The sequence below is a fragment of the Cupressus sempervirens genome, chromosome 8 (assembly GCF_028749045.1).
Source record: "Cupressus sempervirens isolate cs-2001-9-10 chromosome 8, ASM2874904v1, whole genome shotgun sequence".
Classification (NCBI taxonomy): Eukaryota; Viridiplantae; Streptophyta; class Pinopsida; order Cupressales; family Cupressaceae; genus Cupressus; species Cupressus sempervirens.
This window is the reverse complement of record NC_143125.1, coordinates 689851132-689871444: the sequence shown is the minus strand read 5'-3', so window position 1 is coordinate 689871444 and position 20313 is coordinate 689851132. Positions and strand designations below refer to the sequence as shown.

At 37.0% G+C, this 20313-nt stretch overlaps 1 protein-coding gene across 2 annotated transcripts in view; it reads right to left on the bottom strand.

The window, feature by feature from the left end:
• The window catches only part of LOC149544327 (acyl-CoA synthetase family protein), a 135464-nt gene that overhangs the window by 91665 nt on the left and 23486 nt on the right, over positions 1-20313 (bottom strand). Inside the window, exons 2-4 of one of the 2 annotated variants that reach the window (XM_089798788.1) lie at positions 7492-7788; positions 7139-7415; positions 6636-6701 (exon numbers count right to left, since the gene is read on the bottom strand). In XM_089798788.1, the coding sequence (XP_089654914.1) occupies positions 6636-6701; positions 7139-7415; positions 7492-7746 (598 nt within the window). In that variant the 5' untranslated portion in view covers positions 7747-7788. The remainder of the gene's footprint in view (positions 1-6635; positions 6702-7138; positions 7416-7491; positions 7789-20313) is intronic. The other variant, XM_089798789.1, reaches the window with a different exon arrangement.

The following is a 20313-nucleotide window of genomic DNA, read 5'->3' as shown; positions in this document are numbered from 1 at the left end:
TAAACTAAAGAAGGCACTATATGGACTAAAACAAGCTCCCCGAGCTTGGTATGATCGCATAGATCATCATTTAACTAAACTTGGTTTCACTAAAAACATTGCAGATCTTAATCTATACTTCAAGTAATACAAGGGGATATGTTGATGAACTTTTGATTACAGGAGAAGATCATCTTATTGACAAATGTAAACAAGATCTTGCATCCGATTTCGATATGAAGGACTTAGGAATACTGCATTATTTCTTGGGACTAGAAGGCAACATTCAAATAAAATTTTCTTAAACCAAGGAAAGTATACTATGGGACGGAAAACTAATTGAAGAAAATAATTCCATTCCTTTTGAATTCATTGGGTAAAGAAAATGTCCGAACATATTTTCTAGTTACATTCCATTGATGACTGAAATATCCAAATCTAAACCATCTGATGTAAAAGAAGCAAAGAAACATTAAAAATAGAAAGATGCTATGACAAAAGAATACAATTCCATCTGTAAGAATGATGTTTGGGATATAGTTCCTAGACCTAAAAACAAATTGGTTGTCTCCTCCAAATGGTTGTTTAAAATTAAACACGCCGCAAATGGAAGTATTGACAAATACAAAGCTAGGTTTGTAGCAAGAGGATTCTCTCAAAAGGAAGGAACAGACTATGAGGAAACTTTTGCCCCAGTAGCCAGATATACCTCAGTAAGGACTATTATAGCCATTGCTGCATCCAAGGGATGGAAAATTCATCAAATGGATGTAAAGACTGCATTTTTGAATGGTGTTATAGAAGAGGAAGTTTATCTTGAACAACCCGAAGGATTTGTAGTAAACAATAAATAGTCTCATGTATATAAACTAAAGAAGGCACTATATGGACTAAAACAAAGCTTGGTATGATCGAATAGATCATCATTTAACTAAACTTGGTTTCACTATAAACATTGCAGATCTTAATCTATACTTCAAGTAATACAAGGGGATATGTTGATGAACTTTTGATTGCAGGAGAAGATCATCTTATTGACAAATGTAAACAAGATCTTGCATCCGATTTCGATATGAAGGACTTAGGAATATTGCATTATTTCTTGGGACTAGAAGTAAGGCAACATTCAAATGAAATTTTCTTAAACCAAGGAAAGTATACTCTGGACATACTCAAAAGATTTGGCGTGATGGATAGCAAGACAATGAAGACTCCTATGGAAACAAATCTAAAGAAACTAAAAGAAGCAACTAAAGACTCTTTTTTGGTAATTGTGTTGATATCCACATAGAACAATCTATTGTCTACAATCTGCTAGTTGAACTCTAAATTTTATTTATTCCCAATATATCTATGATGTGGAAGCAACCCTTAATTTTTTACTGTTTTACTTCAAGTCTTTATGTTTTTATTTTGCAAAACCTATTTTTCCCAAAACGATTTATGCTTCTATGATCCAAACAACCCTCAAGGGTAGGGTCTCAATCACCTTCCAACCGTATTTCCCTAAAAAGCTGATGAAGCTCAGCACTCCCTCCTCTTCCTCCAAGACAAAGACCATCTCAATCACCTTCCAACCGTATTTCCCTGAAAAGCTGATGAAGCTCAGCACTCCCTCCTCTTCCTCCAAGACAAAGACCACTCTATGGTATTCTACATAGCTGATCGTCTCTTTCCATGCTACAGAACGTGATTCAAAAATAATGTCAAGCTGGTCTGACTTGGGCCACTTTAAATATGGCTGCACAATGGGGATAGATTCCTCGTTCCATTCTTCATTAATTGTGGGAAGTCATATTCTGAAAAAAAATCTTTGAAAGTTACTATGGAGAAAAATGAACTCAAAAATACCACCACTTGTCTCTGTAAACAAGCTTCTAAGCTCATTTAATTTCAGCAGCAAATAATAATAATTCCTCCTTATAAAACCTTGTTGCCACCTCAGTAAATTCATTTCCATTGCATATCAACATTTAAGGAGTTGTACTTTGTAATATTCAGAAAGATTTGGCATGGAAAGGTGACCCTTGCGATTTAGTTGGGAGTCAGCAAGTAAATAAATTGTCGCTCTTAAGCATGTCAGGGACTCGGGCAATTTTTAATTCGAACTTATTCATATTTGGGTAGGGGTTCAAAAAGTTTGATATCCTGACTATACACAGGCTTCTTTGTTGCCAGCAGATTGCATGAAACTGGAACTTTGGAACTCAATCAGGAGTTTTTGTGGTTCCAGAATTCAAAGGATACCTGATATCCCAACCATACGGCAGACCTCAAATTTCTTTGAGGCTTATTAATGCTGCAAATTGGGTCCAAGTCCACTAAATTGGAGGTTTTTATACTTTTGGAACTAGGTTGGGGACCAACCATGGATTAGAAATGTCATTGATATCCACCTCCAAGCACTATATAGCATTTTTGATTGAGTGATCTGCAAACCCTTTTCAGATTCTTCTGATTTGTATTTGCTTGAATGCTTCTAGGATCTTTCAATGCATTCATTTGTGCATTTCATGTTACCGTAGTGTTCCTCAAAACCAATCATATTTTTTAGGCTCTCTATACGATGTTCCATTTACAATTCTAGACTTTGCCTGCTACCATCTATGAAATCTCATGGCTCTTAAAACAAATCCAACCAATAAATAGTTTCTTGTCCCTAGCCTAAGCTTGCAGTTGTATGCAGAGATACGCAACACACATGTACCTAAGTCAAATAAACTATAAGGATCGGATGATTACAAATGAAAATCATTGGACTAGATTAGCCTGCATATAAAAAGATTAATCATTATCAATGACATAGCAATAGGGTTTGAAAGTTTAAAATTGGCCACCAAATAGTCTGTTTGTGGTATGGTGGCCTTTTGAATCTAAGTTACCATATTTGGTCTTCTAGCACCGAAATCGCATGTCGATTCGCTGAACATTCATATTCGGTTTGATGTCAGCTCCAAATCGCTTTTTTCCAGACAAACTCAGTTCAAATTCAGTCAAAGGGACCCTGATCGAATTTGTAATCTTCTTCAGCGAATGTGGACCAGTCAACATGTGCGCAAAACGAATTTTGGCTAATTTCAAACACATTTCATGAATGATCTGTCATTTACAACTTTTATTATAATGTTTTTATTATTTTAACGGTTTAACCTACTTCTATTCTACTCATGCACGTTTTTCTTCCGCTCACACACACGCAGCATTTTCCTTCTTCTCACGGGGGCTTTTCTTCGGCTCACGCACACACAGAGTTTTCTTCTCACAGCTCATGAACGTCAACTTTTTTGTGCAGCTCATCAACGTTGTAGTGCAGACGATTCAGATGTTTTTGTGCAGACATTTTTCCTTACAGCCATCAGTGTTTTTGTTCCAAGCCATCACCATTTTTGCTCACACAACTGCAACTGCCTACCGGTGACAAATTCTTTAATGATTTTTGACAATATTTGATCACATATGACTGATTAATAATGTTGACATTACTGTTTTTAAGTTTTTGAACTGAAACATTGATTTGATGGTGTATTTTGACATTTTGTCATGCCATTCAAACTAAAACATTAATATATGTGGTGGTGTATTTTGCTAAATTGCTTTAATATTAGCATAGTGGTGTATGAACTTATTTTCTGCAGCAAATCTTTACATATATATTATAATAAAAAAATTGAGCGAATTTTGAACCCAAATGTCGAACTTGCATATGAACCAGAATCCGAACCAGCAAATTAGTTTTGAATTGTCTAATGAAGAGGAATGGGATTTAGATGCAAATATTCAAGAATTCATAGAAGCAGCTATTTGACAAATCCTACCAAAAGTCATCCTTTTCTACAAGTTATGAAGCAGACAAAGCTGCAAAAGTGTAAATCAAATCAAAGAACAGAAAGCAATCAGCTAACAGACAGCGTAGTGGCTATATGGTACTCAGATCACATGGTAAAATGGTGAAGTTTAGATTTTCAGGCCCTCCAGCATAGCTTGGTATGGCTGATTTAGAACGATTAAGGTCATGTAGCGACTGTTACATGTGTCTAACAGACAAGACCCATTAGTAGAACCCTACTTTTGTTCAAAACCTAATCTAATAGATATCAATAATAGTTCCTTGTTAAAAATGTTGTGTTCAACACTATAGTGCCAACATTAACCTTGCAAAGCCAGTAATTCCTGCCAAGGCCATGTTGGTCACAGCTGACATAAAATTAGATTTTTTTCATACTTCTCTGATTAAATAACCTTTCATGACACAGCCCTACTTTGTCATATACCAAATGTCTACAAGTGGCGATTCCAAAATGCAGAGTTTGTAACTTAGACAGTAGGTATCATTGCAGTAGCAGCAAAAACTTAGTTGCCATGGACAGCTTCATTGCATTAAGAGTGATTTTCTTAAAAGGATGATACCGTAGTTGCTCTAATGAGCTGGCAGGTGCTTCTCCTGGTGCTTTGGCTCCAGGATGAATCTCTAGAGCTTCTCACAACCGATTAGTTTGGCTGCAGATGATCAATGTGTCCCACATAGTTGGATTAGCTGGTATTTTCTCCATTAGCTCCACCTCATTAAAAGGTTCTGGAACACAGGGTACCGAAGATTGCAAGGTCATGCCCTAACCATCCCTGATGCACTCAAAAACCCACTCCAACTACTACCATTCACTCCTGCAACGGGGCCCAGAAAAGAATCCAATGACATAGGCTGAACTCAAGTATCTCCTATCCATATCAATTACACTGAGCAAAATGTGCATTTTAATGAAGTAATATTTACACTGGCACATTGTTATTTGATAAAAGTGTGGTGCTCCAAACACAAAAGACAAAGGCTCTCAAAGAACATGTAGACACACAACCTGTGCATCTATGTGTTGTTTTAAATAGCAACCAGATATTCTAACTAATAGCATTGTAACTTATTCAATTCATTATTTTATTTTATGTAATAATGTAATAATGTAAACATGAAATATCAGCTCATTGTTGGTCAAAGACTCACATCTATTGAACCTATGCATAGAATAACACAATTCTAAGACAAAGGTAGTTGGATGAGTCCTTAATCCCTAAGTTAGCTGTTCTATTTGTGGTGTGCCGAAAACAAAAGACAAAGGGTCTCAGAAAACACTTCATGGACTCCAAGTGTAGAAACATAATCCATGCATCAATTTGTTGCTTAAAATCAGCAAACGCATATTCTAAATTTTCCATTTATATAATAAAAGAAACTTGAAAAATCTCCTACTAGTTGTTCAAAGACTTACATCTCTCAAACTTTAGGGCCTTGGGTTCGTCTACTCATACATATATATGCATGTATGTATCCTTTGTGGGACCCAAATTCCATTGCATCCTCCAAACATCTGTATTTAATTTTAACAATAAGAAGTCTTTCCTTGATTATAGATAAATTATTTAATAAAAATGGACTTTCCTCGCAAATTCTTATAATATTATTAATTCAAGAGAGCAAAAATTAATGAAGTTAAAAATAGACGAATCTTTTATGAATTGACAAATCGATCAAAGGATTGAAATAAAATTTAAAAAACTAATTCTACAAAACAAAAAACAAAAATCTATTAAACAATAAAAACCATTTTTCAAAAATATTTCTGGGCATTCTAACAGTTGGGGAAGGATAAACTAAAAGGCTATAAGGCTAAAAACAGATTAACAGGCAACTTTACAAAATAATGGAAGCCTTTAAACCCTCACAATACAAATAATGTCTTAGGTTTAATGCAATCCTTCACAATTCGAGAGAAAACAAGCAAAAGCAATAACACAAGTTTAGATGCAAGATATAACAATGAGGACATCTGGTTTCTATCTGAATTTGCAGGACAACCATCAACAGTACATACAGCCATTACAAAAAGTACATCTCTTGTCATAATTTGTCAATGCTTCATTCTGATTTGTGTTTTGCAGCCTGGATTCACCTAGGGCATGTCAACAAAATGCAGACATAGCCAGACTGCAAAGTACTTTCGTTGCTTGAACCCAAAATGAGCCCAACTGCTAGCCATGTTCAACACTAGTTGGACCAAGATCTAGGGCTTGAGACCACTGAACTGGTAACATTAGTTAATCCTATTGGATAGGTGGTGTGTTATTTGCATATAATACACTCCAATGGATTATAAACTGCCACAATTGAGACTTATGGGTGGTTTTCTAGCCCATGGTTTTATGCCTGTTGTCTTCAAATACTGCTTATCAATTTCCTATAAAACGAGCTGCAAATACTTGCAAATGGATTAAATTAAGCACAAGTGTGAAATATCTTATTGTATTATAAATGGGTAAGTTTACTATAGTGAGTGTAATTGTTGCTGTGTTTTTTCAACAAGGATTTCCAAGGCTGAATTCTCTTTTTATATTGTGCATACCATTATTCCATGTACCACGTTTAGGATTCCATTAACATTATGTATCTTGCATAGATTTGTCATTGTTTTTCTCCTTAAATTGGAAAAGCCAGTTATAAGACAATTTACATAAATGAAAGACAAATCAAATAAATCCAGACCAAGTCTAACAGAAAATATTTTTCTTTTGTGATTACAAACATTTCACTGAAGAAATTTGTAACAAGTGAAACATTATACTTTCCCTATATCTAAAAGATAAGAGCCTGAAACAAATTTCCCTACCATGAAAGGTATCTATTAAGGTATCCTTAATAGATAAGAACCTGTCAGATTTTCCATCATGTGTACCTGAATCCAATTACCATCTATAAATATTATGAATAGAAGATTACGAACTAATCTCAGAAATATAAGATACAGAACAATTTCTGCTACAAAAGTTATTTAACTATGCATATCGCTATCATCTAAAAATTTCATCTGTGACTTAGAATATGTGATCTCTGAGACACCATACAACATAGCAACGAAGGAATAAAAACTGCAAGCCTTACTAAAAATGTGAATTCCTGGCTGATGAATTCATGTGTTACCAACTACCACATATCGATACCAGCAACTTATTCACATTGCCAAATGATGTACAGATGCATGCTAGAATAGCACTTAATACAGCACTCACTACTTGATAGAGGAAAATGTTTTCCAATGCAGTGCTAGAATTAAAAAAATATATAAAATTATGGTTCTCAAACTCATAATATGGAAGGATACTTTGTCCCTACCTTGCATTTCCAAGTTTCTGAAAATGCTCTCACAAGCTTCCAGAAGTTTAAAAAAGTCATTGAATGATAGAAAGCTCCCAATTTGCAGGAACCCTTGATCAAGTAGTGGCCGAGAATCAGAAATCCTCCTCGCAGATGCCATTTGCCATGTCGCATGAAATGGATCGTGACTTGTATTTGAACCATATGAAGATTTTGAAAGGAACTTACAAGTAATTGTTGATAGAAGAACAGATATAAGTGTATTAACCAGAAAGACAGTTGTTGCATTGCAGATCTGTAACAATGTAATTTCAATTAGAAACCAAAACGAGATGGCAATCTGGAAAAAAGAAAGGTAGACTACACCTTACATGAGGCACTCGAAAGCCCATTAGAGAAAGAGCAGCATCCAAAAATGGACTTCTTTGACTCAGGTTGAGAGATTGATTCAAAAGAGAAATGTTCATAGAAGTTTCAGAATTCGACAGGCTTCCTCCTCCTACTGATGTTTCTAACCCACCAACTCTTGTCACTCCATCATTTATGTGACATTTCCCCTTTTCAATTTCTTGAAAATGAGAAGTTAATCTCCTTAATATATCAGCCAATCCTGAATTGCAATTCATGGAGAATGCCAAAGGTATGCATTCTACGCAAAATGCAGAAACCTGAGTCCAGAATATGGTTTACTGTCAGCATATATAAGTAACAAAGGAAAAGGTAGGATTGCTGAAGCATTTGAAAAATTAAAACCTAACTTTTCAGAAGAAATTAACAGACCCATCTAAGATGGCTATTGCATTTAATCTTCTACATATATTAAGCTTTATTCCATTTAATTTTACTTTTTAATGTTGATAATAAGATAACTAGAGACTGCCAGATTCAAACCTTGTGGAAACAAATGATAGGAAAAATGTCTACAATTCTAGCAATTCAATTTGGTATAATAATCACAAAATTGAGAACCAAACTTGGGTTAAATTTGAATTTTGTTCATTCATATCCAGCACTACTTGCTTGTTTAGTTTGCAAAGAATAACTACAGTCCCACAAGGACACACACCCCCTGAAAATTCGGAGTTCAGAAATGAAGGCAAAGCACACCTACTATTGCCTCACTGCCCTCAATGGACTGGGGATATTTCCACAACACCCTACAGAACTAAGGGATGTCTCCAAAACATTCCCTCTCCTGCTAGGTTATGGGGGATGCCTCAAAATCCTTGGGGCAATCAAGGGACTTCTGAGCATCTTGAGGATATGGTGAAGTCCACACAACTTGGGCAGTGGTAAAATTTCTTTTTAAAACCTATTCAACTAGTCATAATTCTAAAGCATTAACAAGCCCCACCCAAACCTCAAACCATCAAAAACACATTTAATATATATGCCTACCCTTAATGCAAATCACCATCAACATTTCGTCGTTGCATTGAACAAACGAAAAGAGGAAGACTTAAATCATCTTCATTAGTTACTCATTTGATTCAACAAGCCTTCAATGTAACACTTCACAAATCAATTTATTCACATCTTTTGCAGCAAGCAATCATTATTAAAATTCCTAATGATAGTTTTTTGCATTTTCAATATTAATGTTAAATGCTATATTGTACTCCCATCAAACCTAGAATTCATCCTCCATATATGCAAATTATTTGTATCATATATAAATTATTAAATGTTGCTTTTAGCATGTATAACTACTTTTTACCTTTTAGAATCTTATAAAAGCTGCTTTAGTGTATTTAGGTGCTGTTTTAATCATTTAGCATTTTAGAATAATAATTTTTGTTTTTTTAAAATGTTTATTGATGATATAGATCGAGATTTATTTTCATTCATTTTTGTGCACCCTCTGCTCCTACACCTCATGCAATCTTAGTTGAGAAAATAAAACTAAAACTAAAATAAGAGATTATCTTTAGTTTTAAAGTTTAAAATTTAAGAATTAGCACTTAATATTTAGTTTTTTTAATACTTTCTTAGATGTTCAGACTAATAGTCAAATTAGGATTGTATGTTTACCATACGTTTGTAAAACTTTGAAAACAAAAAGTGAAAACCTCGTTTGACAAAGTTGAAGAAATGAGGATTTCAACTCTTGTGTGTCTCTTTTGTTTCTATTATTTGTGTGACCTAAAGTAACGAAAAAAAAGGGAACTTGCAATGTCTTGAGCCCTTGCCTTTGCCATTAAGTTAATGAAGTGAAGTTAAACAATAATTCCATTTATTTTAGTGTCATTATCAATTCTAATTGCATCAAAAGGAGTCTCAAAATCCAGTCATTGAAATTCAAAGTCAAAGTCAGCATGAGAACCTGCATGAGAGGAGAACCAGGCAGTGAGTTCGATTAAGAGCACTTTATCATTTCGGTTGCCATTCTTAAGTATTGGAAGACTTTGCAATTGGTCCCTTCAGTAAGATATTAAGAACAACCCCCTCAAACAATTCACTATTTAGGAGACAATAAACGAACTTAGTAGTTTAGTGGGAGCATAGCTATACAAGTGTCATTTTGTGGCTTATAATTCTAAGGCTACATTACTAGACTCGATGCACATTTACATATCCCTAGCAAGGGTGTTGAAATATGAGAAAAAAATGTCATCAGAACATGGCAAGATAGAAAAGATTTTTGCTGGTGAGGATGAGTGTGACACAATCACATCCCTTAATGCCAGCAGTAGTAGCACTTCTCTACATGCATAGATGATGGCACAACATGCCTTTTTTATGTCCGATGTACCAAAGCCTATGGAAAAAATATAGGGTGACAAGTTCTTCTTCCAACATGCTAGAGACAATATTTAGTATTCAAATGAAAGTTGCGGAAGATGATGACATAGGAAAAAAATTCTTTGCTAATGGCATTCAAATCCCAATTCACTCTCCTTATTCTGAGGAGGTTGTGGCTAAGATTATAAGAGTGGAGCCTACATATGTGCCCCTAGAGGAGACAAAACTGGGGACCATAACCTTAGATAATAACTATTCCAAGATTAATATACATGGATCACAGGTGTATGCAACAATGTGGATGGTTTGCAAACATTAGGCATCATTCACTCATCAAAGTGTGGTGAAACTCATGAAAAGTGTGACCTATGTGCATAAAGAAGAGAAGAACTTGATTGAGGCAACCTACAAACATACATGCTATAATCCTTGTGGTGTCCATGCCATGTACAATGCACTCAAGGCCCTAATATTATAGCTTATGATTATTCCTAAGTATAATATGTTGAGCAGTTATCACACACTTGACATTAATAGTATTAGTAAATTAAATACTATTAATTAGAATGAAGGGGTATGTCCTAGCATAGTTAAGCTTAAAAATAGAGTTGACGAGAGGCTCATATCATCTATTATCTAATTCAGCTGTTATCATCTAATCATTGGAGACCAGCCCCTAAAAGAAGTCTGCTCTATTTCTGATTTTCATATATCTTTCCAAGAAGTATCATAACAAGATAACCACAAATCACATGCAAGGTCGCAAGTCTAGACCTTCTCCAAAGAGGATTCATTCTCTAGGATGATTGAGTTGTAAGAGTCACTCCAAACAAGTGAGATAAACAGCTAATTCCAAGTCATAGCAAAGATGGAGGGTGAAGGAACTGGTGAAGAGTGGCAGATTTTGGGTTGATGCCAAATAAATTGTCTCTGTCACATGTCAAATTTTCATAATGATTAGATAAAAATGTTCCAAATCTTAAAGCAGTGCATGAGTATACTCACAGTGGCTAAATGAAAGCCACTTTAGAAGCAAAATACCTACCTTGCAATACTATAACAAACACGTTCAAAAAAAAAAAATTCCTTGCACGTGATTGTCTATGCATTGTACCCTAATTGTGCATGCAAAGGCCTAGCTAAGTTGGCCATGTAGCAATTATTGAGGTGAAGATAGACTTCATGAAGGCAATTTAAAAAGATGTACAATATTGAGGATGTCACCATCATTGTCACCAATAAACAAAATGTGCTTCAAGGATATCCAAAGAGGCAAAGTTGGATAGGAAGACTATTGCACATAAAAAGAGAGTTCAACAACACAATGAGATGTAGAACCAAAGAAACTGAACATAAGTCAACAAAAGTCAAGCAAAAACCAGGTTCTTTGGTTGAGAAAAAACAAGGTTCTTTTAGTGTTTGTTCACAAGATATTTCCAACAATTTCAAATATGAAAAGTTTGTCACATCTCTTAGAAACGATGATTAGCGTTCGAGCGCTAAGTCATTGGCCAAGTGTATTTCAACACAACCATCATATTAATTCCTTTTTAATATTAATATATTTCAGGAAAGATTTGAAATTTTTTACGGATAATCAAGAATTACAACCTGTGTCCAGTATGAAGGACTAAGACGGAAGAATCCAGAGCATGAATCCCACCCAGCATAAATCTGCAGGGAAACAAACAGAAACAGAGAAGATAGGAAACAGACAGAAACGGAGAAACTAAGTCATCAGGGCAAGCTTTTGCAAGTGGCTACTCACTTGACCTATATGAGCATTCTCGTTATTCATAAACTGTTCCATTTGACCACTTTCTCTTGCTCAGTACCAGAATTGATAAGGAAATCAGAAAGTTAATTCTGATCATGTTGAGCATAAATCAGAATCACATTGAATATGTGCTGCCACAAATCCTTAACTTGGAAAATAATAGATCTCAAATGCCACGGAGCAATGGAAAAATTCCTAATTCAATCCAGAGCCCCAGCAATAGCTTGAGAATCTAAATCAATGATCACTTTTTCGTGTCGCTGACTTTTGTGTCGCTGACTAACTGCCCAAAAAGAGACATAAAGGATAGCTAAAGCTTCAGCCCTTGTGAGCAGCATAAAAGATGGCTAAAGCAAGCCATGAACTTTTCCCTTCATTTTGGATTCACATTGATCTATTTGCCCTTGTGATGACAGGCATAAAAGTGGCAAATTCTAACATGAATGCTGGCGAGAAACCTAATTCATAAAGATTCAATCCGCATACTTTCATAGCAACTGATCCTAGTCCTTGCATGCATCCATGACCACCAAAGTCAGATCCACAATTGCGAAAATAACAAAGAACAGTTCTATGGGTGTGTAGATAACCCCTGAACTTTCTGAATTCAAATTCAACTTTGTGATGCCTTTAAATATAAAAAGAACATCATCATTTCTATTTTATTAATATTTTCTGTTCTCTTAGGCTTCCGATATTTCTCCAAGTTTACCCCATGAATTGAACAATCCTTATGGCCCAGTATGCCAAGAAATTCCACAAAACATTTATGCTTCAATGCAATCTACAATTAGCATTTAGCATTACAATGAGCACAAACTATTGAAACTAAAAAAAATTGCATATATAATTGTTAGCACCAGAATTTGCACCCTAAAATTAAGCACCTAAATACTTAGAAATTTTGGTGAACATGGGGACAATCACGAGTTTGTGGGTAAACTATGTAGGTGACTGAACCTCCAGGTTCTAGGCCGGTTCCTATTTGATGCTATGTGATGCTCTACCTATACTATGGACTTTTGAGGAAAAGGGGTAGGAAGTACGGAAAAGAGGATTATTTAAACTAAAAAGGTGATGCACCAAAACAATGATGAAGGATTTGATGTTTTAATAACACAATGATGTGACATACAATCAACTATGAGATACAACTTTGATGAAAATCTCTGCATAAAAGTGTTTTAGAAGAAGGCTTTAATGAATAATATCAAAAGATATAAACTATAGTCAATATTATTTCATTAAACTACACAACTTATGACCTATGCATAACGATTTTACTAACACAGATAGGTGCGAAAATGAGACATAAATTTAAAGGTTCTTTGAGAAAAACACAGAAAATAAACATCAATCACCAGCCTTGCACACAGAAAATGAGTCCCAAAGTAGATCTAGCTGACTGTATTATGCCTTCAAAGGTCAAAGAACATCAACTTCAGAGATGCAACTCAGAAAAAATGAGCACACAAAGGACAATGGAAAGTCACAATAGTCTTCTCTCCTTTTAGCACTGCATCCATCCATCCCTTGGTATGACAGTTTCAAAATACTAAATACAAATCTCTTGGGGGTCGAAATCAGGAAACAAGGCTACAAAAAGGGAGTCAAATCTTATCAAAAGATGACTCACTGCCTAACAATTGTACTAAGTCATAATGAAACCCATGACTCATGTCAAAATCCCCCAAAAATGCTCTAACTGGCCATAAAGACCTCCAAAATGCTTGGTCAAAGTTTAAATTCTACCCAAACCAACCTCCTTAAACTATTCCTTAATCCCAAGTCAAACTTAATACTTGGCAAAAATACAACTCAGTCACCTTCTTATTAGGAATTTATCCAACTAGAAGACCTTTTCCTACTCAAAATCAACCCCATATAGCACCACAAATAAGTCACAATTTGATTGCCCCTATTTAGAAACATTAACATCAATTTTACATTGAAATTTTAATATTACTTATTTGACTTATAAGTTATCAAGATAAGCAATATTAATTACAATAGAAAAAATGCAAAAATGAATAAAACAAACATTAATGTTTACAAACCCCTTTATGGTCATCTAAACACATATTATCGATTGGAAAAATAATCAAGGAAAATAAAATTCCACTTGCCCCGGAAAAGGCAACGTGGCGGACTCTTCTCCAAGTATTTCATGAGATATCCCTAAAACAAAAAGTATCCTTTCATTTGTATTTTCATTGTGCCTTTTCGAATGCTCTGGAAGAGCTAGGGTTTGCTAGGAGAGATTTTACTATTCTGTCATGATAATGTTTGTTCGAGCATTCGAATCAAGGGTTTTTATGCATGTCATCAACTGTGACTTGTTTTTCAACACATCCCATGAATGGAAGCACGTTTTTTCTACTGTTTTCATCACATTGTAGCTGGAAGCCGCCTTCTATATTAGCCATTGTTTGAGGGTTTTGTTCAACTCGGCCATCAATAGAAGCACGTTTTGGATTGTTGCTTTTAACTGCAAACGTGACTAGAAGCCGCCTTCAACACCAGAATGGTAACGTTTTTCTTGAATGAAGAAAAAACTTGTTTTAAGTTGCCATTTTCGGGTTTCTATTCTACTTGAAGCACGATTTTTTGAATGTACACCAGTATTATTTTAGAAACAAAAGAATTTCTGGGCGTTTATTTTCTTTCTCTGTTGAAATGCCACCATGAGAAAGCACGTTATTTGCAAGTAACATTTTGGATTTGCAGGGTTTTTGAGTTTCTTGAATGAAGAAACAATTTCTCTTCTGTAGTTGCCATGTTTGACCATATATTTGGAGTTGTCCTCATGACTGGAGGTAGTCAGCAATTGTATTTCTTCTAAATCTGATGCCTTAGCTTGGAATTTCTTCAGCTGTCGTTTTTCGGCTACCCTGATGTTAGAGTTATGAGTTTTCATTTCTACTCATATTTCATTGTATACCCTCATCAATAGAATTTAATTATGTTGTTGCTATCGTTGTTTCCTCTTTACATACTTTTGGTATTCTGGCATCTCTAGACGTTAAGGATATTTCGTATTTTATTGTGGAGTTTGCATACTTCATTCTTCAAAAACCCGAGTTGGGTTTCTTACCTTGCTCCTAGAAATTGTTGCTATATTTGCCATTAGCAACCTTCCATTTGTTATAACTACACAAATCTTCCTATGGGTTTTTCTTACATGCCACCATGAGATGCTTGCTGGAGCGTTGCTTCCTTTGTAGGCGCCATGTTTTGAAGTCAGCTTCAGTTAGTTTTTAAAAACGCCATGCTTATATGCCTGTTCTGTTTGTCATACATGGTTGTCCATGGCTTTTCCTTACTTCTCTTGGTGCAAGCTTCATCTGGGTTATCATAAACCCAATTTGGAGGTTATGTCTGTTGTGAATGCTCACTATTGGTATGTTTATGTGAGCATCTTCTTTCATTTGCCGCCATAGATGGTATTTCTGGAGGGTTATGTTTGATTATTTTATGACAATAATCCATACTGCAAAATAAATGCCTTGTTGTTTTCATACAGGCTTCCAATTGGTACAGTGATTTCTATACGAATATTTCATGCGTTTTATGACTTGCATGAATTTCCATTGTTGAATCTAGCTTGATCTGAAACTGATTAATGTTTACCACATAAGGTAAGAAGTTCAACACATGTATAACATGATTCAATTCAGAACAGGTACTTTATTCATGTATGCACTTGCAGATTACAATCTGATTACAATGACTACAATGATCAATGATTCCAAAGTCCATCTCAGACATGTACATATACCTTTCCGAAGGGGTGACTCAAGTGTCACGCACCTGTTCGGATACTACTCTACCCGTCAGCTACACTGTACATTTTACCGACATCATTCCCCCCAAAAGAAAAAGTCGTCTCCGGAGGACAATTACAAAATATCTAAGACAAATTAACAACAAAATACATTAACTAACTAACTACAACAAGATAGATCTGTTTCTATCACATCACTTTCACATTCATCTCGTGCCTGCACCAAACTGGTCTCCAAACCACGTTGCATCTGTAGCCTCTACTAACACAATATTGTCTCCTTAGTGGACCTTGATAGCCACCCTTGCCGCTTTCTCTATTTCCAACTCCTGATTACACTGAGCCAAGTGTCGTCGTACTGCCTTCAAGTGGATGATCAACTCCTCCCGAGCTCTCTATACATCCACCAAGACGGCCTCACGCCCAAACACCTACTCCAAGTGCCACCTCAGACACACAAACACTCATGCCTACAATAGCAGCTCCAGGTCTCATCAACTGGTCACACTTCCCATGACTGATATCCGCAACGAACCCACACAAACTGCATGGAACACACTATTTCTGTCATTTTTTTCCAATTCCACACTCTTTCTGGCAACTGCTTATGTCTACCCTTCCCTTTGGCATCATGCATTACTCATTCTGAACTGTTTCAATCTGTCGTCTTTTTTTTTTTTTTTTTGCTCTTCCACTTCCTCTTTCCTACGTTGGGTCAGTTATCCCTCGACACAGAAATTCTTCTCCTTCCTTACTGAATCGGCTCCTCCTGTGCTGGTACGGCTTGACTTAAATTCCTTTCTGCTCTATACAGTTTCCTTGTTATTTTGAAACAACTTAACTCCTCCCACCGTACGGCTCTATATCCTCTCCTCCCTATTGTTTCCAATGACCCATACGGCTCCTAAGTTTAATAGTTTCTTCACAATGTGCGGCTACATGTCGTACGACCAATTCTGGGCACTCTCCTACCATACGGTCCTCCTCCACCTACGGTATTCCTCCTTTTGCTTCTGCCATACGGTCCAATATGCTACTTCTATCTGTTTCGTACGGTCGTACGGTGTTTTAAACCGTCCTTCACTTGTATTGCTCTTCTTCAACATCGTACTGATTGCCTCTTCCTACTTATCGAGCCGTACAGTCCATAGTATCTGCTATTTGATGTCAAATATTCTCCTTGTTTTATTCCGTACAGTGCCTTCCCTTCTACTTATGAATGTAATTTTGTACGCTACTCCCTCATGGTCGTACGGTCTATAATATCTGACGTCCTTGGCCATACGGTCTTCTTGATTTCCATTCCCAAGATGTCGTACGGTCTTTTTAACTCCTGCACAATATATCCCTCAAGGCCCGTACGACATTTGTTTTTATACTACACAATTTTCTTTACTTTATTACTTCGCAGTGGCACTCAAAATTTATGTTTAACTCTTATCTTACATATGTACAGTATTTACAGTTGTTCTTTTCTCAGTTGTTTGTCCACGGAGGTGTGTTATTTCTTTCATGGTAGACTTTCAATTTCAAACCATTTATTGCATCGGCTGCTACTTCCTTCCTATTGAGTGTCCATAACTTAATTGTCCCGTTATATCCAACTTCCCATACCTTGTATGGTCCGACCCATTTGACTTTGAACTTCCTAGGTCTGATTCCCTTCCGTCTGTTATACTTCAGTACTAACTAGTCGGGTTGAAAGTTGTTTAATTTTAAGTGTTTGTCGTGCCATGCCTTCCTCCTTGTTTGTGTAACTTCGATGGCCCACGATGCATAGTTCTTATTCATTCGGTACAACCGCTTCCGCACAGATACCGCACCCTCGATTAATGGTATCCGATGGACACATAGCTCTGGTGGTACTCTTTTTAAGTCTTTATACGTCCAAGTGAAAACATCTTTATACTCCATGAATATTCTAAATGTTGTTGCCTTCAACACTGGGTTCCAATCATCTCCTACAAGAATGTTCTTCGGATTTTCCTCGTCACCCAAGTTCATTGTTTTCACTGTCGGCTCTTCATACTTTATTGGCTTATCTTTACTGAACGTATGGGCAGGTGTCTCATCCACCTACGCTTCTCCCTTCTTCAGTTCACTGTACTCTTTCGAAAACTCATGGCCTTCTTTTTCCTCCTCCACACTCAAAATGTTGCAGCTCGGAAAGACCTCATAGTCTTCCATTTGCCAATGTAGCAATCCATTTACTAAATCTAGGTCATCATCAGTTGACCCTCATTCTAATCTCAATACCCCTTCCTCATTCTAATCTCAATACCCCTTCCTCCTCTGGTTCCATCCTTCTTTTCCCTTCGTCGTCATTCTCACCTTCGCCTTCAGAGTCCGAGGACGCTACTGCTTCTCCTACCATCTGTGTATGCAAATCAATTATAAATCTCCTACCTCCTTTCTCCATTGACAGGGTATTCCTTTTTCAATCATGCTTTACCTTAGCTTGCACCAGGCACCCCCATCCCAAGATGGCGTCGTACCCTCTGCTCTTTAATAGAATGACTACAAAATCCAGTAAAAATGGTTGTGTCCCAATTGTTACTGGTTGCGCCATCAAAGTGCCCAAGGGTTTTATCCCATCTTGATCTGTTGTAAGTAACTGAAAGGTGGGTGGCCATAGTGTTGGTCGTCCAAGTTTTTCCAGATATCTTCTGGCAGCACGTTCACTCCCGATCCTCCATCTACTATTGTATCCGTTAGCACCGTACCCAAAATGCCCATCTTCACCATTGTTGGGTGTCTACCTGTCGTAAGTGCTAGTAACATCCGATCTGTTGCTGCTGTCGTGGTTGTTTCCTTACTATCCTTTGCTTCCTCCATCACTCTCGAGGACGGTGTCATATTCATAATAGCCATACGCAGCTGTGGCATGGTGAGAAGAAGATCATTTAATTTAATTGGCACTTCCGTTTGCATTATCTATTTCACCATGTTTTGTTCCGCCAAGTTTCTCTTCGAAGTTTCAACAGTGTCATTTACTTGTAACTTCTCTGCTTTCATCTGCTTTTCTATCTCTGTTTGAGCTTTTTGTAACCTCTCCTTTTCTTTTTCCGCATTCGAATATTTTGCTTTCCTCGCTTGGTCTCACGTGATTGCCAACACGTTCTCCTCACATGTTTCAATACTTAATAAATTTATGCTTTGCTTTGGACATTTTGAATCTTCATGGTCCCCTGGACCACACCATCTGCACAGTAGCTACGGCGTGTATTCTACTCCAGCCTCCATTGTTATTGTTATTGTTTCCACCCTTCCGCGTCTATTGTTATTTCGATATCCACCTGAAGTTGCATCATTGCCCACGTTGTTGCTGTTGTTCGACGCTCCCTACGTTAGTAACACCTATTGGTGTCCTTTTGTTTTCAAGTTAAACGGGCACTCTTTTAGAGAATGCCCCACCACCTGGCAGATGTCACAAAACTACTTCTTCGGGCATGAACCTTTCGTATGGCCGTCCTCCTTGCAATTTGTGCACCACAGTTCTCCTTTTACTGTATCTGGATTCTTTTTCAAATTTTTGAATTCTTTCATCATCCGAAGCATGTCTTTCTGTAGGGCTTTCACCTTCTTGTTTGATTCCTCATCGCTATTGTTGCTCTCCGAGGGTGAATCATCCGAATCAGAGGACTTATGCTTTTTCTTCTTACTAGTCTTCTGTTCACTTTCCAAATCCATATCGCGAGTATATGCATCGGCGTACGACGCCGGTGGTACAATCTTCATTTTCTTTTTAAGAGTCGGTCATAGCCCCTCCACAAACCACCGTTTTTTCAACCCATCCGCTGGTTGACTCTCCATCTTTCCGATCAATTCTTTCAGTCGCCTGGCATAGGTTCAGACTGTCTCATTCTTTCCTTGTTTGGTGTTGTATATCTCTGCCACTATTTCATTATCATCTCGGAGCAATCTGAATTCTGCTATAAATTCTTTTTTAACATTCTCCCATGTATTAAGTTTCTAAGGACTGGTGTCAGAAAACCAAACTATCACCACACCCCATAGGGTCGCTGGAAATTGTCTTACCCAATCATCCTCATCTGTCACACCATTTGCCATCCATATGGTTTCACACGTTTTACAATGTCTGATAGGGTCTGTTGAACCATCACCGTGAAACTTGGGTAACTTTTCTTTAGGGCTAGCCATCGTTACTTGCCTTTGATTCTGAGGTACTTGTGTAATTGTGTTGTTCTGGACTCCCACACTATTCTATGCTCCCACGCTGTTCTGAACTCCCGCGTTGTTCTGTGCTTCTGCGCTGTTCTGGTCTTCTGCGCTATTTTGTATAACAGTCTTGTTTCCAACAACCGCGTTGTCTCGTGAAAAGTCTTCAAGTGACGTTTTGGTGAAAAGTCTTCAAGTGACGTTCTATTCTCCGCCTGTATCCGTTCGTCTGGTGTATCGAGAATGAAGAGATCACTCCACGCTTGTGCTCCCTCGGCACTCCAAGCCGTGCGAGTTGCTTCCCTTCCGTTCGGACACTCTTCCCTCGACGTATACAAATACAGGTTAAAGAATTCTTCCCTTGTTTCCTCCACCAAATTAAAATGTTGTCGAGTTTCTTCCAACAATTCCTCGGCACTCCTCAGCCTACTAGGTGAGTGGACTCCCTCCATCTGTGCCTCTTCACCCCTTCGGTGCCCCTCGGCAATCTGCTAAAGTCTCTGTCTGCGCTCTGCTTGTTGTGTTAAAATTAAAATTTCTTTTACTGTACTTAGTTCATTTTTATCTTTTACCTTGTTCCAATCCTTGTTTGGCAAATTCGGCATTAATCCTCATTCCTTCATTCCAGGTACGTCTGGCAATGGCGCCAAATGTTTACCGCATAGGGTAAGAAGTTCAACACATGTATAACACGATTCAATTCAGAACAGT